Raw genomic sequence first — 15,572 nt, 5'->3', positions numbered from 1 at the left:
TTTCACAGAGGCCCACGACTGTGTCTCCCCATCTAAGCCAGCAGTAGGGCGGATCTCACAGTTCTTCTCACCCCTCAGACACTGCCTGTGTCATGAGTGCCACAGAAATGTAAGTAGTGGGTGAGGGTAGGTGGGTGAATAAATGTCACTGTGCCTTCTTTTTTCAATTATGAATAATGACTCAACTTTGGACCTCTTGTTTCCCTGACTCGTCGTGTGCAGTGGTGACCTGCCTTTGCATGCATCTGCAGCATCTTGCTTCCTGGGACAGCCTCTTGGGCACCTTGTTGCCGGAGCTGAGCTGGATGGTACCACTGGGATGGACTTCACTGTGAATCTGCCAGTGAATGCATCTTTCTGCCTCCTCCTGTACCGGGCCTTGTTGAACATGCTCGGCTACACAGAAAGAGAGAAGCCTTTCAATAACTAATCAACTTAGCTCCGGCAACAAATACGTGTGTTTTTTTATTTAATAATCGAGGGGTGCTTACTTTAAATAATCAAGTAAGGCCCGGAGAGCCAAAGTTTAGGCCCATACCAATTTCCAGTGCATAATTTGAGCTGGTGATTGCAAGTGTTGGCCAGCAGCACTTATTTTTAGGGACTGGAACAGAACGAGAGAGAAAGGTATACATGGGTAAGGTTGCAAGAAGGGAACAACTGGAAAATAGCGATAAAGGGAAAAGATAGGAGTGAAAAGTACTAGCAAAACAGAGATAAAGGGGGAAAGATAGTGTCTGGTGAAAGATTAGACAAATGTCAACACCGCATTCGGCAGCACTGGTAACGAGGTTCTGAGATAAAGCTTTGAGCCCGACACTTATTTTTTTACGAATTAAGTACTGGCTGGTCCCGACACTGCACCTTTTTCTACAACAATGTTGGTTGCCGTTGCCAAGGCTTGTTGGTGCCCCTGCCGGACACTGACCCCTTGGCTCTTGAGATCCAACGTGGGACAGCTCGTAATTGGCTTCAGGTCTTCCACAGCATTACCTGGTCTGCACAGCTGCCACTTCAAGGGTACCGTCAACTCTCCTGCATCTACCGACATAGGTGGGCTTTCGTCTTCCGTGCTTCCTGGTCATTCCTGAGTGGCATGAACTCTGTCCCCTCTGCTTGCAGGTTCTTCTCATCTTGAATTCACCTGTGGGTTCCACCGGACTCTTTCACCTTCTTCGCCAGCGGCATCTTTACTGAAGTCCTCCATTGTGGTCTACGGCAGTTTCGACAGCACTTCGTACCTATGTACACGGCTTCCCAGGTGTAGGTATCCTGGTTCCTGGGATATCCACGGGTGGGTGACTCTCCACCCTTCCATGGGGTTTCTTCAGGGTCCTCTGGGAAGGGTCCTTCTTCAAAACTGCAACAGCGACTTACCCATTGACTTTAATTGAGCGTGCAGTTGTGTTCCCACTCTGCACTCGGCCTCCATGGGGTTCCTAGATACTCACCTTGGGTGGTTCCTTCAGTCCCTGACTCTTCTACATCCTCTGTATCCAGTCTCGACTTAGGTCATGGTTCGCATTCCACTATTTTAGCATATGGGTGGGTCTCCCCATTGAGGCCACTGTGTATTTGTGCTGCTTACCTGTTGTATATTTGAAGTATTGTGTGTATTGTGACTATATCTCCGGGGAGGGGATATTGCAATGTGTTAGTGAATGTTTGTAATATATTTATTTTTTTATAACTACACTGTGTGGTTCTTTTTCACTTAACCTACACTCTATGATTAAGCACTGGTCAAATAAGCTGCTTTACATTCCTCCTGGACTAATCCTGAAGGATGCTCCCCATAGCTTCCACTTAGAGATCTTTCTATGGTTGTCTAAAACCACCAAACTCACCATAAGGGTTGTCTGGATTAGCGCAGGGTGCTAAACTTACATAAGTGAGCACCATATACTAGGCCAACCTCCTACAATAAGCCAATGTTTCCACATTTTAGGAAGATAGCACATGTGTAGGAGAGTAGGATCTGCTTCACATGGGTACCCCCACTTTTTGCTGGTGTTTCACTGTTTTTCGACCTTAGTCTGGCTGTGGCCCTGCTAATCAGGACCACAGCCTAGCTGCTTCCTCTCTAAAATGGTATTTATGTACATTAGGTACATATCTAATTGGATTCTGGAGTGCCTTATAAGACCCTAGTATATGGTATACTATGTACCTAGGGCATAGGTACCTCAGAGGCCTACCAGGGGCTGCAGCATGTATTATGCCACCCCTGGGAAGCACTCCAAAATGGCACCACAGGTCTGCTACTGCAACCTGGGTAAGGGTGTGCTTGCACCCCTTACAGTGGTATAGGCTACCTATATCCACACATATATACAGACACATATAAACCTATAAGCCACTCCTATGGCAGGCCTTGACAATCCTGAAGGCAGAGTGCTTGGTTTTATGTGAGAGGGTGCCCAAGCATGAGCTGAGCCCCTCTGCAGCTTTCGGAAATACTTCCTTATGGCTGTTCTGTGATACAGCCATACCATATACACTTAAAAGCATTATAACCTCGCGGTAAATGCTAACTTTGGAATGGCTGCAACAAAACATGTTGTGTTTGGTGTCAAACGCTTTGGAATACTACCCCCGCCAATTCTGGCAGCGGGGGTAACATTCCACCCTTCTAGACGGAGAGACATGTTCACACTGGCTAAACCCGGTAGGACTTTCCTGAGCCCTGGCATCACAAAATGGATGCCTCTGCCACAGACACGGGTCTGGTCTCCTGCTGCTGACCGAAACTCCGGCAGGGGAGGCCTGGACAATAGGTTTTCGGTTGAGGGGAGGTGTCACCACCTCCCCAGACAGGCAGATGTGTATTGGGGCTGGGCGGGAGCACTCTCTGGTGCTTTGAAGTCCTGCACTGGGGGCACACTTGGTGTCCCTGTGCATAGTCCAGTTCAAACCGGTTGCAGGGGCTACCTGCCCCTGCTCTGGCGCGAAACTGGACAAAGGAAATGGGTGTAACCACCCCTCTTTCCAAGCCCACCCATAGGTGGGGCCTTAGCATTAGTCCATCCCCTAAACTTACTATAATTATAGGAATCCAGTCCCTAGGACTGCGGAATCCGGACTGGGAGGGGTCTAGGATGGCATTCTCTCGATGAAGGCGGTCATATGGGCGTTTATGAGTCTCTCTGTGACTTTGGCAGCAAAGGGGAGGAGATAGATGGGCCAGTAGTTTTTCAGGTCCGTAGGGGCAGCTGAGGGCTTCTTGAGGAGGGGTTTGATCTCTGCCCACTTCCAGTCATCGGGGAAAATGCTGGATTCGAAGGAGGTGTTAATGGCCGGGCCTAGTTCGGGTGCTATGGCGGTGGCGGCTCTGTGGTAGATGTGCGGTAGACAGGGGTCCGTGGGGGCTCCTGAGTGGGTGTTCTTCATGGTCGTGGTGGTTTCTTCAGTGGTGGCAGGATTCCAGGTGGTGATGGTCGGCTGTTTGTTGGTGGTGGGTGAGGGGGGTGTCCAGAGTCTGTTCACTGAAGTTGTCGTAGAGGGACTTAATTTTCAGGTGGAAGTAGGAGCTCAGTCTGTTGCAGAGGTCCTGGGATGGTGTGACATCCGTGGCTTCGCTAGGGGGTTTGGTGAGCTGCTGTATGATGTTGAAGAGTTCATTGGCGTTGGTTGCATTAGTGTGGATTTTGTTCTTGACGAAGGTTCGCTTGGTGGCTTTTAAGCGCTGGTAGTATTCATTCAGGGCATTCCTGTAGTTCTTCTGGTCTTCAGTGGTTTTTCTGTTCTGCCAAATTTTCTCAAGGCATCTGCAGGAGCGCCTGGCTTCTTGGAGGTCAGTGGGGAACCATGTGGCCTTCAGGGGGTGTATTTTGCCGGGGTGGCGGAGGGGTGTGAGCTTGTCTGCGCAGCTGGAGATCCAGCGGTGAAGTTCTTTGGCTGCAGAGTTGGAGTCTGTCGAGGTGGAGGGAGGGGTCGAGGAGGAGGGTGGCGTTGAGGTGTTGCTCTGTGATCTTGCTCCAGTTCGTTGGTGGTGGGCGTGGGGGGGATTCGGGTGCGGTGGTGGTGTTGAAGGTGAAGTGTACGCAGTGGTGGTCTGTCCAGACGGGCTGTGTGGTGTGGCTGAAATGGATGTTTGTCCCTCCTGCGAAGATGGGGTCGAGGGGGTGGCTGGCTCTGTGGGTGGGGGTTGTCAGTACTAAATTAAGGGAATAATACATTTAAAAGGATTTATTGAAAATTACTGTGTATGTTGAACTATTGGGAAAATTGGTTCTGGAGTTTCCAGAAAGCTGCATAGTGCCAACATCCTAACAGGAGGGCACGGGGTGGCATACCTGCCAATGTATGTGCTTTTCATAGCTTTCAACGCTATAACAGAGCCAAGCTCTGACCTAGTCAAAGCACAGTACCTGATCAAAAACAACTTTATTTCTCAAGAAAGGTATGCGTGTTAAAGGCCATCTAGAAACCCCATATGAGCATTTTGGTGCCAAGAATTTTTAGCAAGAGGCTAGAAAGGCAGTGATCTTTACCATGGCTGGTTTCATCTTTGAATGATTGGATTTAATAAATACCATCTAAATACCATTCAATATTTTGTCATTCTTTTTAATTTACGGTTTGATCACCTCTTTAAGTACAACCCATTAACATGTATTCATGTAGCCTGCACTTGATTAGGAAATTATACATTTAAAAAACTGGATTGAAAAATATTGTATGTGTTTAAACATAAGAAGAGGTTTTGGAGCTCACAAATAATAAAACAATCCTGTAATGTCACATGATGAATCGTTACCCTGCATGCATCATCCTAAATATGGCATGAAAGGTACATGGGATATATATATAGCCTGCTCTGACTCCCTGCCCTGAGTCGATGAACTGTGGACCCAAAGCTTCCCCACTCCCCGAACCTACCCATAACAGGAGCCTTCTCTTCGGCTGCAAATCCCTTCTCTGTCAAGGACTTCATGATCCAGTTCAGGGCCACTGTAGACTGAAACACCTGCAACAAAAATCATTCCATTCCAGCGCAATTCTTGGCGCAAATCTACTGTTCACGAAATTGTCAATCCCTTGTAAATTAATACTTGTTAAAATTACTCGTGAACCAGAAAGTACCTTGCGTATATTGTTAATTTTGTCTTCTCTGCGCCGTTTCTCGCTGTGTTACTTGCGCTGCTCACCGAATGCCCCACGAGCACTAGTTTTTTACGGGTTACGCCCACATTGATTGTAAACTGTGCTGATACTGTTCTCCTGCCTATTATTGATCTAAATAAAGATTGCTCCATGCATCTTTCACCAAACCTTGAGTCTCTTTGTCTTTTCTTTGCAATCTAATGTGCATGTTTTATTAACAGCCTTTCAAATATTACCTATTGAGACATTGCTTTTGCTATACACAATTATCACGTAGGTCTCAACTGGGTATACGGGTGATCTCCTGTTGGTCGATCCCACCTTGGACATGGTGAGTACTTCGGTACCCCCCAGATTGACTACTAATGTACCCTTGTAAGTCCCTAGTATATGGTACTAAGGTACCCAGGGCATAGGTACACCAGGGGTCCCCCATTGGCTGAAGCATGTATTATGCCACCATGGGAGACCACTCACATTGTGACTACAGGCCTGCTATCGTAGCCTGTGTAAGTTAGTGCTAGCACCACTTACGACAGATATAGGTTTTCCTATACCTGAGGGCAATATACTTAAAACCTATAAGTCACCCCTAAGGTAGGCCTTTCAATCCTGAAGGCAGGGTGCTCTGTTCTAAGTGTGAGGGTGCACCTGCATGAGCATGACACCCCTACAACCTTCAGAGTCCATTCTCCTGGGTTGTAAGTGCATCAGCCATTATGATATATAGAGTGGCCATGCGTCTTACATGATGACCATATCCAAACTAGCTGTAACGAACCCTGTCGTGTTTGGTATGAAACATGTTGGAATCATACCTGTGAGAAGCTGGCTTAGTATAAGGTGCACACCTATGTAAGTGGGCACCCTGAACTAACCCAGACAACCCTTAAGGGGATTTTACTGGTCTTAGACAACCTTAGAAAGCTTTCTAAGTGGTAGCTGTGGAGAGCAACCTTCAGGCTTAGTCCAGAAGGAGTGTAAAGAAGCTTGTTTTACCAAAGCATAATATTATTGTAATAGATTAAGTGAAAAAGAACCACACAGTTTATTTATAAAAATATGTATTTATTATAAGACACTCACTAACACATACAAATATCTCCTACGTGGAGATATACACAATGCACACAATACTTTGCAAAGAAAACAGGTAAGTAGCATGAATTCACAGTGGTTGCCAGGGGGAGACCAAACCATATACTAAGTACAGAAGACGAATGCCCACCGATGTTGGGTGTTGCAGGAGAACTAACTCGTGACCTTGGAGCTGAAGCTGTGTGGACCAGGCGATGTTGTGGAAGACCAGGAGCCATTCACAAGCTGTCCCACGTCAGATGTCTAGAGATGAGGGGGTCGGTGTCCGTCAAGAGCACCAACAAAGCCTTGTCAACTGCAAACAATGTGGAAAGCGAAAAACGTGTAGTGTCGGGACCAGCAAGGTCCAGGTGGCTCACCACGAGCCGGGGAGTCAGTACAGTCCCCGAGCAATCAGGGGGATCCACTGATTTCAAAGAAGACCCTGAAGAGGACCCACAAGCTGGAAGCACTGGAGTCGCAAGAGGACCTCTAGCAGCTCATCAAAGATGAAGGCCCATGTTGCAAGAGATGTGGTGAGGATGAAGATCTTGGTCTCAGGAGATGCTTGAGGTTGGGGCTACTTGGAGCCCAAAGATCTTGGAGGAAGGAAGCCAGCAAGCTTTTGCAACGACAAACCGATGAAGTGCACAGGGGTTCGGTTCCTGCGGCTCTGACGAGGGATACTGGCCTCAAACTTGGTGAAAGGACAGGGCAGGCCTCGAGGGATGTGAAGAACCACCACCTGTGTTGCTAAGCCTTTCGGAGCCCAGGATCACCAGGCCGGTCAGCTTTCAATCCTGAAGGCAGGGTGCTGGGTTATCAATGTGAGGGTGCCCACTGCATGATCGGGATACCTCAACCACCTTCGGAGTCCATTCTACCGGGTTGCAAGTGCATCAGCCATTACGATATATAGAGTGGCCATGCGTCATTACGTGATAGCTAACTCTAAACTGGATGCAACGAACCCTGTCATGTTTAGTATCAAGCATGGTGGAATCCTACCCCCCACACCATAAACAGTGTGGGAAGTATGATTCCATGCGCTGTAAAGGTCCGCTGGGCGGCCCTCAGTGCTCCTGGTACTAGTCTTCTAGATGCGGACAGCAAACTATGGCTGCTGATGACCAGAGACACTACTTTGCCACCCTGCTGCCAAGCCAGGACCGAGCAGGAGAAGGCAGGACAATAGGTTTCCTGTCATTTGGAGGTATGACCACCTCCAAGACAGGATTTAGTGTATTGGGCCAGGGTGGGGGTGCTTGCCAGTGCCACTAGACTGCTTTGAAGGGCACACTTGGTGTTCTCCTTGCATACTCCAGTTGAAACCAGTTCCAGGAGCCGGTGGCTCCCACTCTGGCACAAAACTGGACAAAGAACATGAGAGTATCCTCCCCACTGTCTAGCCCCTTTTCTGGGAGGGACCCCTGAATCAACCCAACCCTTTCCTTAGGGTACTTTAGGGCTTACCTGTGGGTGGGTCCCTGAATTCGTTGTGGGATAAGATTCAGATCGGAAACCATTTCTACTTTAACCCTCGGGACAGTCTGGACTTCGCTGGACCTTATTTTGGGAACCAAGATTGCAACTGGGACCCCTGCTGCTCCATGGTATCGTCGTCCTGCAAGTCTGCTGCAACATCTGTGTCCATGCTCCATATAGGTTCTTCACAGGGCCTGTGGACATCCAAGACACCTGAAAAAATCTCTCTTGGAGTGAAGGAGTCACTTCCCTGCATCTGCAGGCACCGCAATGCAGTTGACCGGTCTGCTGATCCTGGGCTCCCACTGACTCCAAAAGACTCAGCAACACGGGTCATGGGTCTGCAACTCCTCCGAGGCCTGCACTGTCTTCACAGCAAGTTTGAAGCCAGTATCCCACGTTGAAACCGCTGGAGCAGTACCCCTGTGCACCGCATTGACTTGCTGTTGTCAAGGCTTGTTGACTCTTCTCCAGAGATCTTCAGGCTCCAAGAAGCTCCAGCCTCAAGCAACTCCTGCAGCCAAGATCTTGATCCTCACCACATTCTTTGCACCTTGGGCCTTCATCAATGGTGAGCTGCTGGAGGTCCTCGTGCAATTGCAGTACCTCCGGCCTGTAGGTCCTCTCAAGGGCCTTCTTTGGCTCCTGAGGGCTCCCTTGTATACTCGGGATCTGCTCTGACTTACCTGCTGGTCCCAGTGCTTAATTTGTGCCGGTGCTTTCCGGGGCTCAGCACCAACACTTATTTTCCAGGGCCGGCACTATAGCTATCTTTTATGCATGCAGCTATTGTGCAGTTAATTTATCAAAGGGGAATGCACGCAGCAGGTGTATTTTTCCCAAATCATCTTCCAAGCTGCTTTCACTTTTACCCATTCTGTCAAAAGGCCTGCCCCCTGCCTGAGCCTCTAATTGGATAATTATTGCTAGGCTTGAGCTCATGACTCAGCTGGGGTGAGGCAAGCTCGCAAACCCAGGCCCAGGACGATGAAGGAACGTGACGAACAAACGAAAATGAGTACATTACGCTAGCCTGTGTGCTTAGCGCTTAGTAATAAAATATTTCACAGAGGCCCACGACTGTGTCTCCCCATCTAAGCCAGCAGTAGGGCGGATCTCACAGTTCTTCTCACCCCTCAGACACTGCCTGTGTCATGAGTGCCACAGAAATGTAAGTAGTGGGTGAGGGTAGGTGGGTGAATAAATGTCACTGTGCCTTCTTTTTTCAATTATGAATAATGACTCAACTTTGGACCTCTTGTTTCCCTGACTCGTCGTGTGCAGTGGTGACCTGCCTTTGCATGCATCTGCAGCATCTTGCTTCCTGGGACAACCTCTTGGGCACCTTGTTGCCGGAGCTGAGCTGGATGGTACCACTGGGATGGACTTCACTGTGAATCTGCCAGTGAATGCATCTTTCTGCCTCCTCCTGTACCGGGCCTTGTTGAACATGCTCGGCTACACAGAAAGAGAGAAGCCTTTCAATAACTAATCAACTTAGCTCCGGCAACAAATACGTGTGTTTTTTTATTTAATAATCGAGGGGTGCTTACTTTAAATAATCAAGTAAGGCCTGGAGAGCCAAAGTTTAGGCCCATACTAATTTCCAGTGCATAATTTGAGCTGGTGATTGCAAGTGTTGGCCAGCAGCACTTATTTTTAGGGACTGGAACAGAACGAGAGAGAAAGGTAAACATGGGTAAGGTTGCAAGAAGGGAACAACTGGAAAATAGCGATAAAGGGAAAAGATAGGAGTGAAAAGTACTAGGAAAACAGAGATAAAGGGGGAAAGATAGTGTCTGGTGAAAGATTAGACAAATGTCAACACCGCATTCGGCAGCACTGGTAACGAGGTTCTGAGATAAAGCTTTGAGCCCGACACTTATTTTTTTACAAATTAAGTACTGGCTGGTCCCGACACTGCACCTTTTTCTACAACAATGTTGGTTGCCGTTGCCAAGGCTTGTTGGTGCCCCTGCCGGACACTGACTCCTTGGCTCTTGAGATCCAACGTGGGACAGCTCGTAATTGGCTTCAGGTCTTCCACAGCATTGCCTGGTCTGCACAGCTGCCACTTCAAGGGTACCGTCAACTCTCCTGCATCTACCGACATAGGTGGGCTTTCGTCTTCCGTGCTTCCTGGTCACTCCTGAGTGGCATGAACTCTGTCCCCTCTGCTTGCAGGTTCTTCTCATCTTGAATTCACCTGTGGGTTCCACCGGACTCTTTCACCTTCTTCGCCAGCGGCATCTTTACTGAAGTCCTCCATTGTGGTCTACGGCAGTTTCGACAGCACTTCGTACCTATGTACCCGGCTTCCCAGGTGTAGGTATCCTGGTTCCTGGGATATCCACGGGTGGGTGACTCTCCACCCTTCCATGGGGTTTCTTCAGGGTCCTCTGGGAAGGGTCCTTCTTCAAAACTGCAACAGCGACTTACCCATTGACTTTAATTGAGCGTGCAGTTGTGTTCCCACTCTGCACTCGGCCTCCGTGGGGTTCCTAGATACTCACCTTGGGTGGTTCCTTCAGTCCCTGACTCTTCTACATCCTCTGTATCCAGTCTCGACTTAGGTCATGGTTCGCATTCCACTATTTTAGCATATGGGTGGGTCTCCCCATTGAGGCCACTGTGTATTTGTGCTGCTTACCTGTTGTATATGTGAAGTATTGTGTGTATTGTGACTATATCTCCGGGGAGGGGATATTGCAATGTGTTAGTGAATGTTTGTAATATATTTATTTTTTTATAACTACACTGTGTGGTTCTTTTTCACTTAACCTACACTCTATGATTAAGCACTGGTCAAATAAGCTGCTTTACATTCCTCCTGGACTAAGCCTGAAGGATGCTCCCCATAGCTTCCACTTAGAGATCTTTCTATGGTTGTCTAAAACCACCAAACTCACCATAAGGGTTGTCTGGATTAGCGCAGGGTGCTAAACTTACATAAGTGAGCACCATATACTAGGCCAACCTCCTACAATAAGCCAATGTTTCCACATTTTAGGAAGATAGCACATGTGTAGGAGAGTAGGATCTGCTTCACATGGGTACCCCCACTTTTTGCTGGTGTTTCACTGTTTTTCGACCTTAGTCTGGCTGTGGCCCTGCTAATCAGGACCACAGCCTAGCTGCTTCCTCTCTAAAATGGTATTTATGTACATTAGGTACATATCTAATTGGATTCTGGAGTGCCTTATAAGACCCTTGTATATGGTATACTATGTACCTAGGGCATAGGTACCTCAGAGGCCTACCAGGGGCTGCAGCATGTATTATGCCACCCCTGGGAAGCACTCCAAAATGGCACCACAGGTCTGCTACTGCAACCTGGGTAAGGGTGTGCTTGCACCCCTTACAGTGGTATAGGCTACCTATATCCACACATGTATACAGACACATATAAACCTATAAGCCACTCCTATGGCAGGCCTTGACAATCCTGAAGGCAGAGTGCTTGGTTTTATGTGAGAGGGTGCCCAAGCATGAGCTGAGCCCCTCTGCAGCTTTCGGAAATACTTCCTTATGGCTGTTCTGTGATACAGCCATACCATATACTCTTAAATGCATTATAACCTCGCAGTAAATGCTAACTTTGGAATGGCTGCTTCAAAACATGTTGTGTTTGGTGTCAAACGCTTTGGAATACTACCCCCGCCAATTCTGGCAGCGGGGGTAACATTCCACCCTTCTAGACGGAGAGACATGTTCACACTGGCTAAACCCGGTAGGACTTTCCTGAGCCCTGGCATCACAAAATGGATGCCTCTGCCACAGACACAGGTCTGGTCTCCTGCTGCTGACCGAAACTCTGGCAGGGGAGGCCTGGACAATAGGTTTTCGGTTGAGGGGAGGTGTCACCACCTCCCCAGACAGGCAGATGTGTATTGGGGCTGGGCGGGAGCACTCTCTGGTGCTTTGAAGTCCTGCACTGGGGGCACACTTGGTGTCCCTGTGCATAGTCCAGTTCAAACCGGTTGCAGGGGTTACCTGCCCCTGCTCTGGCGCGAAACTGGACAAAGGAAATGGGTGTAACCACCCCTCTTTCCAAGCCCACCCATAGGTGGGGCCTTAGCATTAGTCCATCCCCTAAACTTACTATAAATATAGGAATCCAGTCCCTAGGACTTGAGATTACCCTGGACGAAACTCTGCAACATACATTCTGGACGTTCTATTCTGACTAGAAGACTGAAGAAATCTCCCTTGGGGTCAAGGAGTGACTCCCCTGCTTGGCAGGCACCAAAGAAGCAACTGACCGGTCTGCATCGCTGAAGCTCCCGCCGGACGCTGAAGTCTTTGCATCACCAGAGGTGGATTTCCAGACTTCTCTGAGGCTACCCTGAGTCCACAGCAAAGCTGAGGCCCATGGCTATCGTGGGTGACGTGGAACCGGGACCCCTGGACACCGTGATATTTTGCAGCAACACTATCTTACTGGACCTCCTCGAAGTTGTGCTTTGGGCTCCAAGTAGCCCCATCCTTGAGCACCTCCTGCACCAAAGATATTTGGCCTCCACTCCACGAGTGACCCGTGGGCCAGCTTCAAGTGCGACCGCTCAAGGCTCCTTCGCGATCACTAGCCCGTTGGCTAGCAGGTCCCCACGATTTCTTTTCTGCTTGGGTTTTCCTGGTTGCTCCAGACATGCCCTGACTTTCCCTCGCTGGGTGAGTCCCTCAGACCATGCTGGTCTGCACCGCAGTCCTTTTTCTGAATTCCAGTGACTTGCCGTTGCCAAGGCTTGTTGGGTCTATTCTGGTCGCCGACACCGCAGCTCTCGACAGACTTCGTGGGACAGCTCGAATCCGGCTTGTGGACTTCGTCGACACCTCCTGGACCTCGTGGCTGAAGAGTCGAGACACCCATCAACTCACCTGAAGCACCCAACATCTGTGGGCATTGGTCCATCCTGACCTGGGTCACTGACAAGTGACCCAGACTCTGTCCCCTCTGCTTTCAGGTTCCTTCCATCCTAGATCCAGGCTTGGATCTCTTCAGACACTTCTCCTCTTCACTGCAGCAGCAGTTCTTAGCAGGCTTCCATTGAAATCGACGACGCGACCCGACACCAAAAGACACCTATGCACCCGGCTTCCCTGGGTGAGGTAACTCGAGTACTCCGGTGCTCCCGTGGGTGCTGGCCCTAGAACTTCTTAAGTCCAAAAGGGTTTTGTCCTGACTCGATTAGAAGTGTCCCTAATCTTTAAATTTCCAACCGTGACATTGCCCATAGAAGATAATGGGAACCCGCGGTTGTGTTCTCACACTGCACACAGTCCCCGTGGGTCCCCTGTGCCACTACCTTGGGTGGTTCCTTGGGGTCCCAGCGATTCTACAGGCTCTAGGCCTTGTGTCTAGTTCAGTCGTGGTTCTTATACCACTTTTTTGGTATATGTTTTGGTACGCCCCTAGGGCCCAAACGTGTATTTGTGCTATTACTGATGATTGCTATCTTGTAACTTAAGTACTTCGAACTCCAGTCTCATAAAGAGACTAGAGAGGTGTGGGTTAACCTAAATACATATATTTTAAATATATACCTGGTGTGGTTGTCCTTTCATTTGATCATTCAAGAGATTATAGACTGGTAAAACAAGCTGCTTTACATTTCTTCAAGACTTAGCGTGAAGGCTGCTCTCCATAGCTACCACTAGGATAGCTTTCAATAAAGGTTGTCTTTAACCTATCACCATAAGGGGTTGTTTGGACTGATACAAGGTGCCCACTAGAACTAGTGGACAGCAAATATCAGGCCACCTTTTCACAACATGGACTTTAGCACTGGTTAGCAGTGGCAGAATGCCCTAAGTACTAAAGCCAACAAAAATGAGTTCAGAAAAAGGGGAGGAGGAAGGCAAAAAGTCTGGGGGTGATCCTACAGAAAGGGTCAGGTCCAACAATACCCAAGCAATATATCCCCAAAGGTGGCTCTGCCAAAGGCTTTAGACCTGTCACAACGGACCTGACTGTCCAGAGAGTAGTGCTTGGAAAAGATGTGCAGAGAGGCCCATGTCGCGGCCTCACAGATTTCCAGGACAGGAGCTCTGTGAGCGAATGCAGTGGTTGCAGCCTTAGCTTTGGTGGAATGAGCACGCAATCCCTCAGGTGGTTGCTTCTTCACCCAATCATGGCAGATTCTAATGCAGAGCACAATACATCGTGAGATGGTACAATTTTTGCACTGCCTTCCCTATTTTTGCCCTGACAAACCAATGAAGAGTTTGTCATCCACTTGGAACTCACTGGTATGATCAACGTATTCCATTAATGCTCTTTTTAGGTTCAGGCAGTTGTCTTTCTTTCTCTTTGGAAGGGTGAGACAGACCAAAGAAGGTAAGCCATGTGATGGTTTGGCCTAAGAAAAAAGGTTACCACTTTCAGAAGGAAAGAGGTACATGTTCTCAAAACCAGTTTGTTTTGGAAAAACTTTGTGTCAGGAGGGTGCACAGAAAATGCTTGCAGTTCAGTAACCCTACTGGCTGATGCTATGGCCACTCAAAAGGCTGTTTTAATTGCCGAGAAACAAAAAGAGCAATTGTGCAAGAGCTCAAAGGGTGCGCACATCAGGAAGGTCAAGACTAAATTCAGGACTCAATGGGGCATGATGCAGGGTTTTTAGGGAACATAGCTATAGCCCTTTCAGAAAACAAGTCACAGGGAGGGCTGATTCAGCAACTGCAAAAATGCCGATATGGCTGAAAGTTATCCCATAACAGTGACCAGAACAAAACCTGGCTTGACAATGAAAGAACAAACAATACTAGTTTGACAAGGGTGCAGAAAGAGGGTCAACATTTTTGGAAGCACACCAAGCCACAAATTTGTCCCAAGCATATACTCTCTTGGGTGAGGGACGCCTGGCTGGCAGAATGACATCACAGACTTCTATAGAGAAGTCAAAAACTGTCAGCTACTGCTGTTTACCATGAATACATTAAGGCGGAGCATATGCAGGTTCAGGTGCAGGATCCTGGGCTGTTGCTGTAACAGAAGATTCTCCTGAGAGGGCAGTCTGATCTCAGGACCAATGTTCATGCTCTAGAGTTTTAAATGAACAAGTTACTTACCTTTGGTAATGATATATCTGTAAGAAACATAGGTTAGTTATAGATTCCTTACCTTAGAATTACCCCCAGGCTTCAGACTGGATCCGGAAAGTTTTTCCTCAGCAGTACCCCTGCTCGTCGGAAGGTCGCGTCGGTCGACTCCGCATGCGTTGTCGGCGTCGTGGTCGCTGGGATGATGTCGCTGGAGCTACTTAGACGCCGCCCTCGTGCGCTGATGTCAGTTCTCTACATGACTTTCTGCGCCAGGAACGCAGAGCCATGTAAGACACTTACCACTGGTGCACAAAACTAGGGACCTGAAAGGATATCCTTAACCCTAGAAATAAATTTGCAGATCGGGGAGGGTGGGTGGTGTGGTAAGGAATCTAAACTAACCTATGTTTTTTACAGATATATCATTACCAAAGGTAAGTAACTTGTTCATCTGAAAGAAACAGTCAGTTAGAGATTCCTTACCTTAGAATAGATAGCCCAGCAATACCAACCCCGGAGGTGGGTCTGCGAACCAAGTTCACACCAGAAAGTCCTGGAGAACAGAACGGCCAAAGAAGCCATCTCTCTGGACTTGACTGTCCAGGCAGTAGTGCTTGGTAAACGTGTGCAGTGACGCCCACGTGGCTGCCTGACAGATGTCATTCAGAGTGGCTCCTCACCGCAAGGCAGTAGTGGTGGGCGTCGCCCTGGCAGAATGGGTGTGTAGCCCCACTGGAGGCTCCTTTTTAGCTGGAGAATAGCAGGCTTTAATACAGAAAATGACCCATCTAGAGATGGTCTGCTTGTGAATGGCCCAACCTTTCTTGGCACCCACGTAGCCAACAAAGAGATGGTCATCC

At 48.5% G+C, this 15,572-nt stretch overlaps 1 protein-coding gene across 1 annotated transcript in view; it reads right to left on the bottom strand.

Annotated features, from left to right (window-relative positions):
• Window positions 1–4,653: 4,653 nt before the first annotated feature.
• The window catches only part of LOC146808497 (transient receptor potential cation channel subfamily M member 2-like), a 1,333,691-nt gene continuing 1,322,772 nt past the window's right edge, over window positions 4,654–15,572 (bottom strand). The window contains exons 25-26 of the mRNA XM_085623962.1: window positions 4,882–4,969; window positions 4,654–4,661 (exon numbers count right to left, since the gene is read on the bottom strand). Of these exons, the coding sequence (XP_085480088.1) occupies window positions 4,654–4,661; window positions 4,882–4,969 (96 nt within the window). The remainder of the gene's footprint in view (window positions 4,662–4,881; window positions 4,970–15,572) is intronic.

The sequence above is a fragment of the Triturus cristatus genome, chromosome 8 (genome assembly GCF_964204655.1).
Source record: "Triturus cristatus chromosome 8, aTriCri1.1, whole genome shotgun sequence".
In the NCBI taxonomy this organism is placed as follows: domain Eukaryota; kingdom Metazoa; phylum Chordata; class Amphibia; order Caudata; family Salamandridae; genus Triturus; species Triturus cristatus.
The sequence above is the reverse complement of the archived record's forward strand: the minus strand, read 5'-3'. Positions and strand labels throughout refer to the sequence as shown.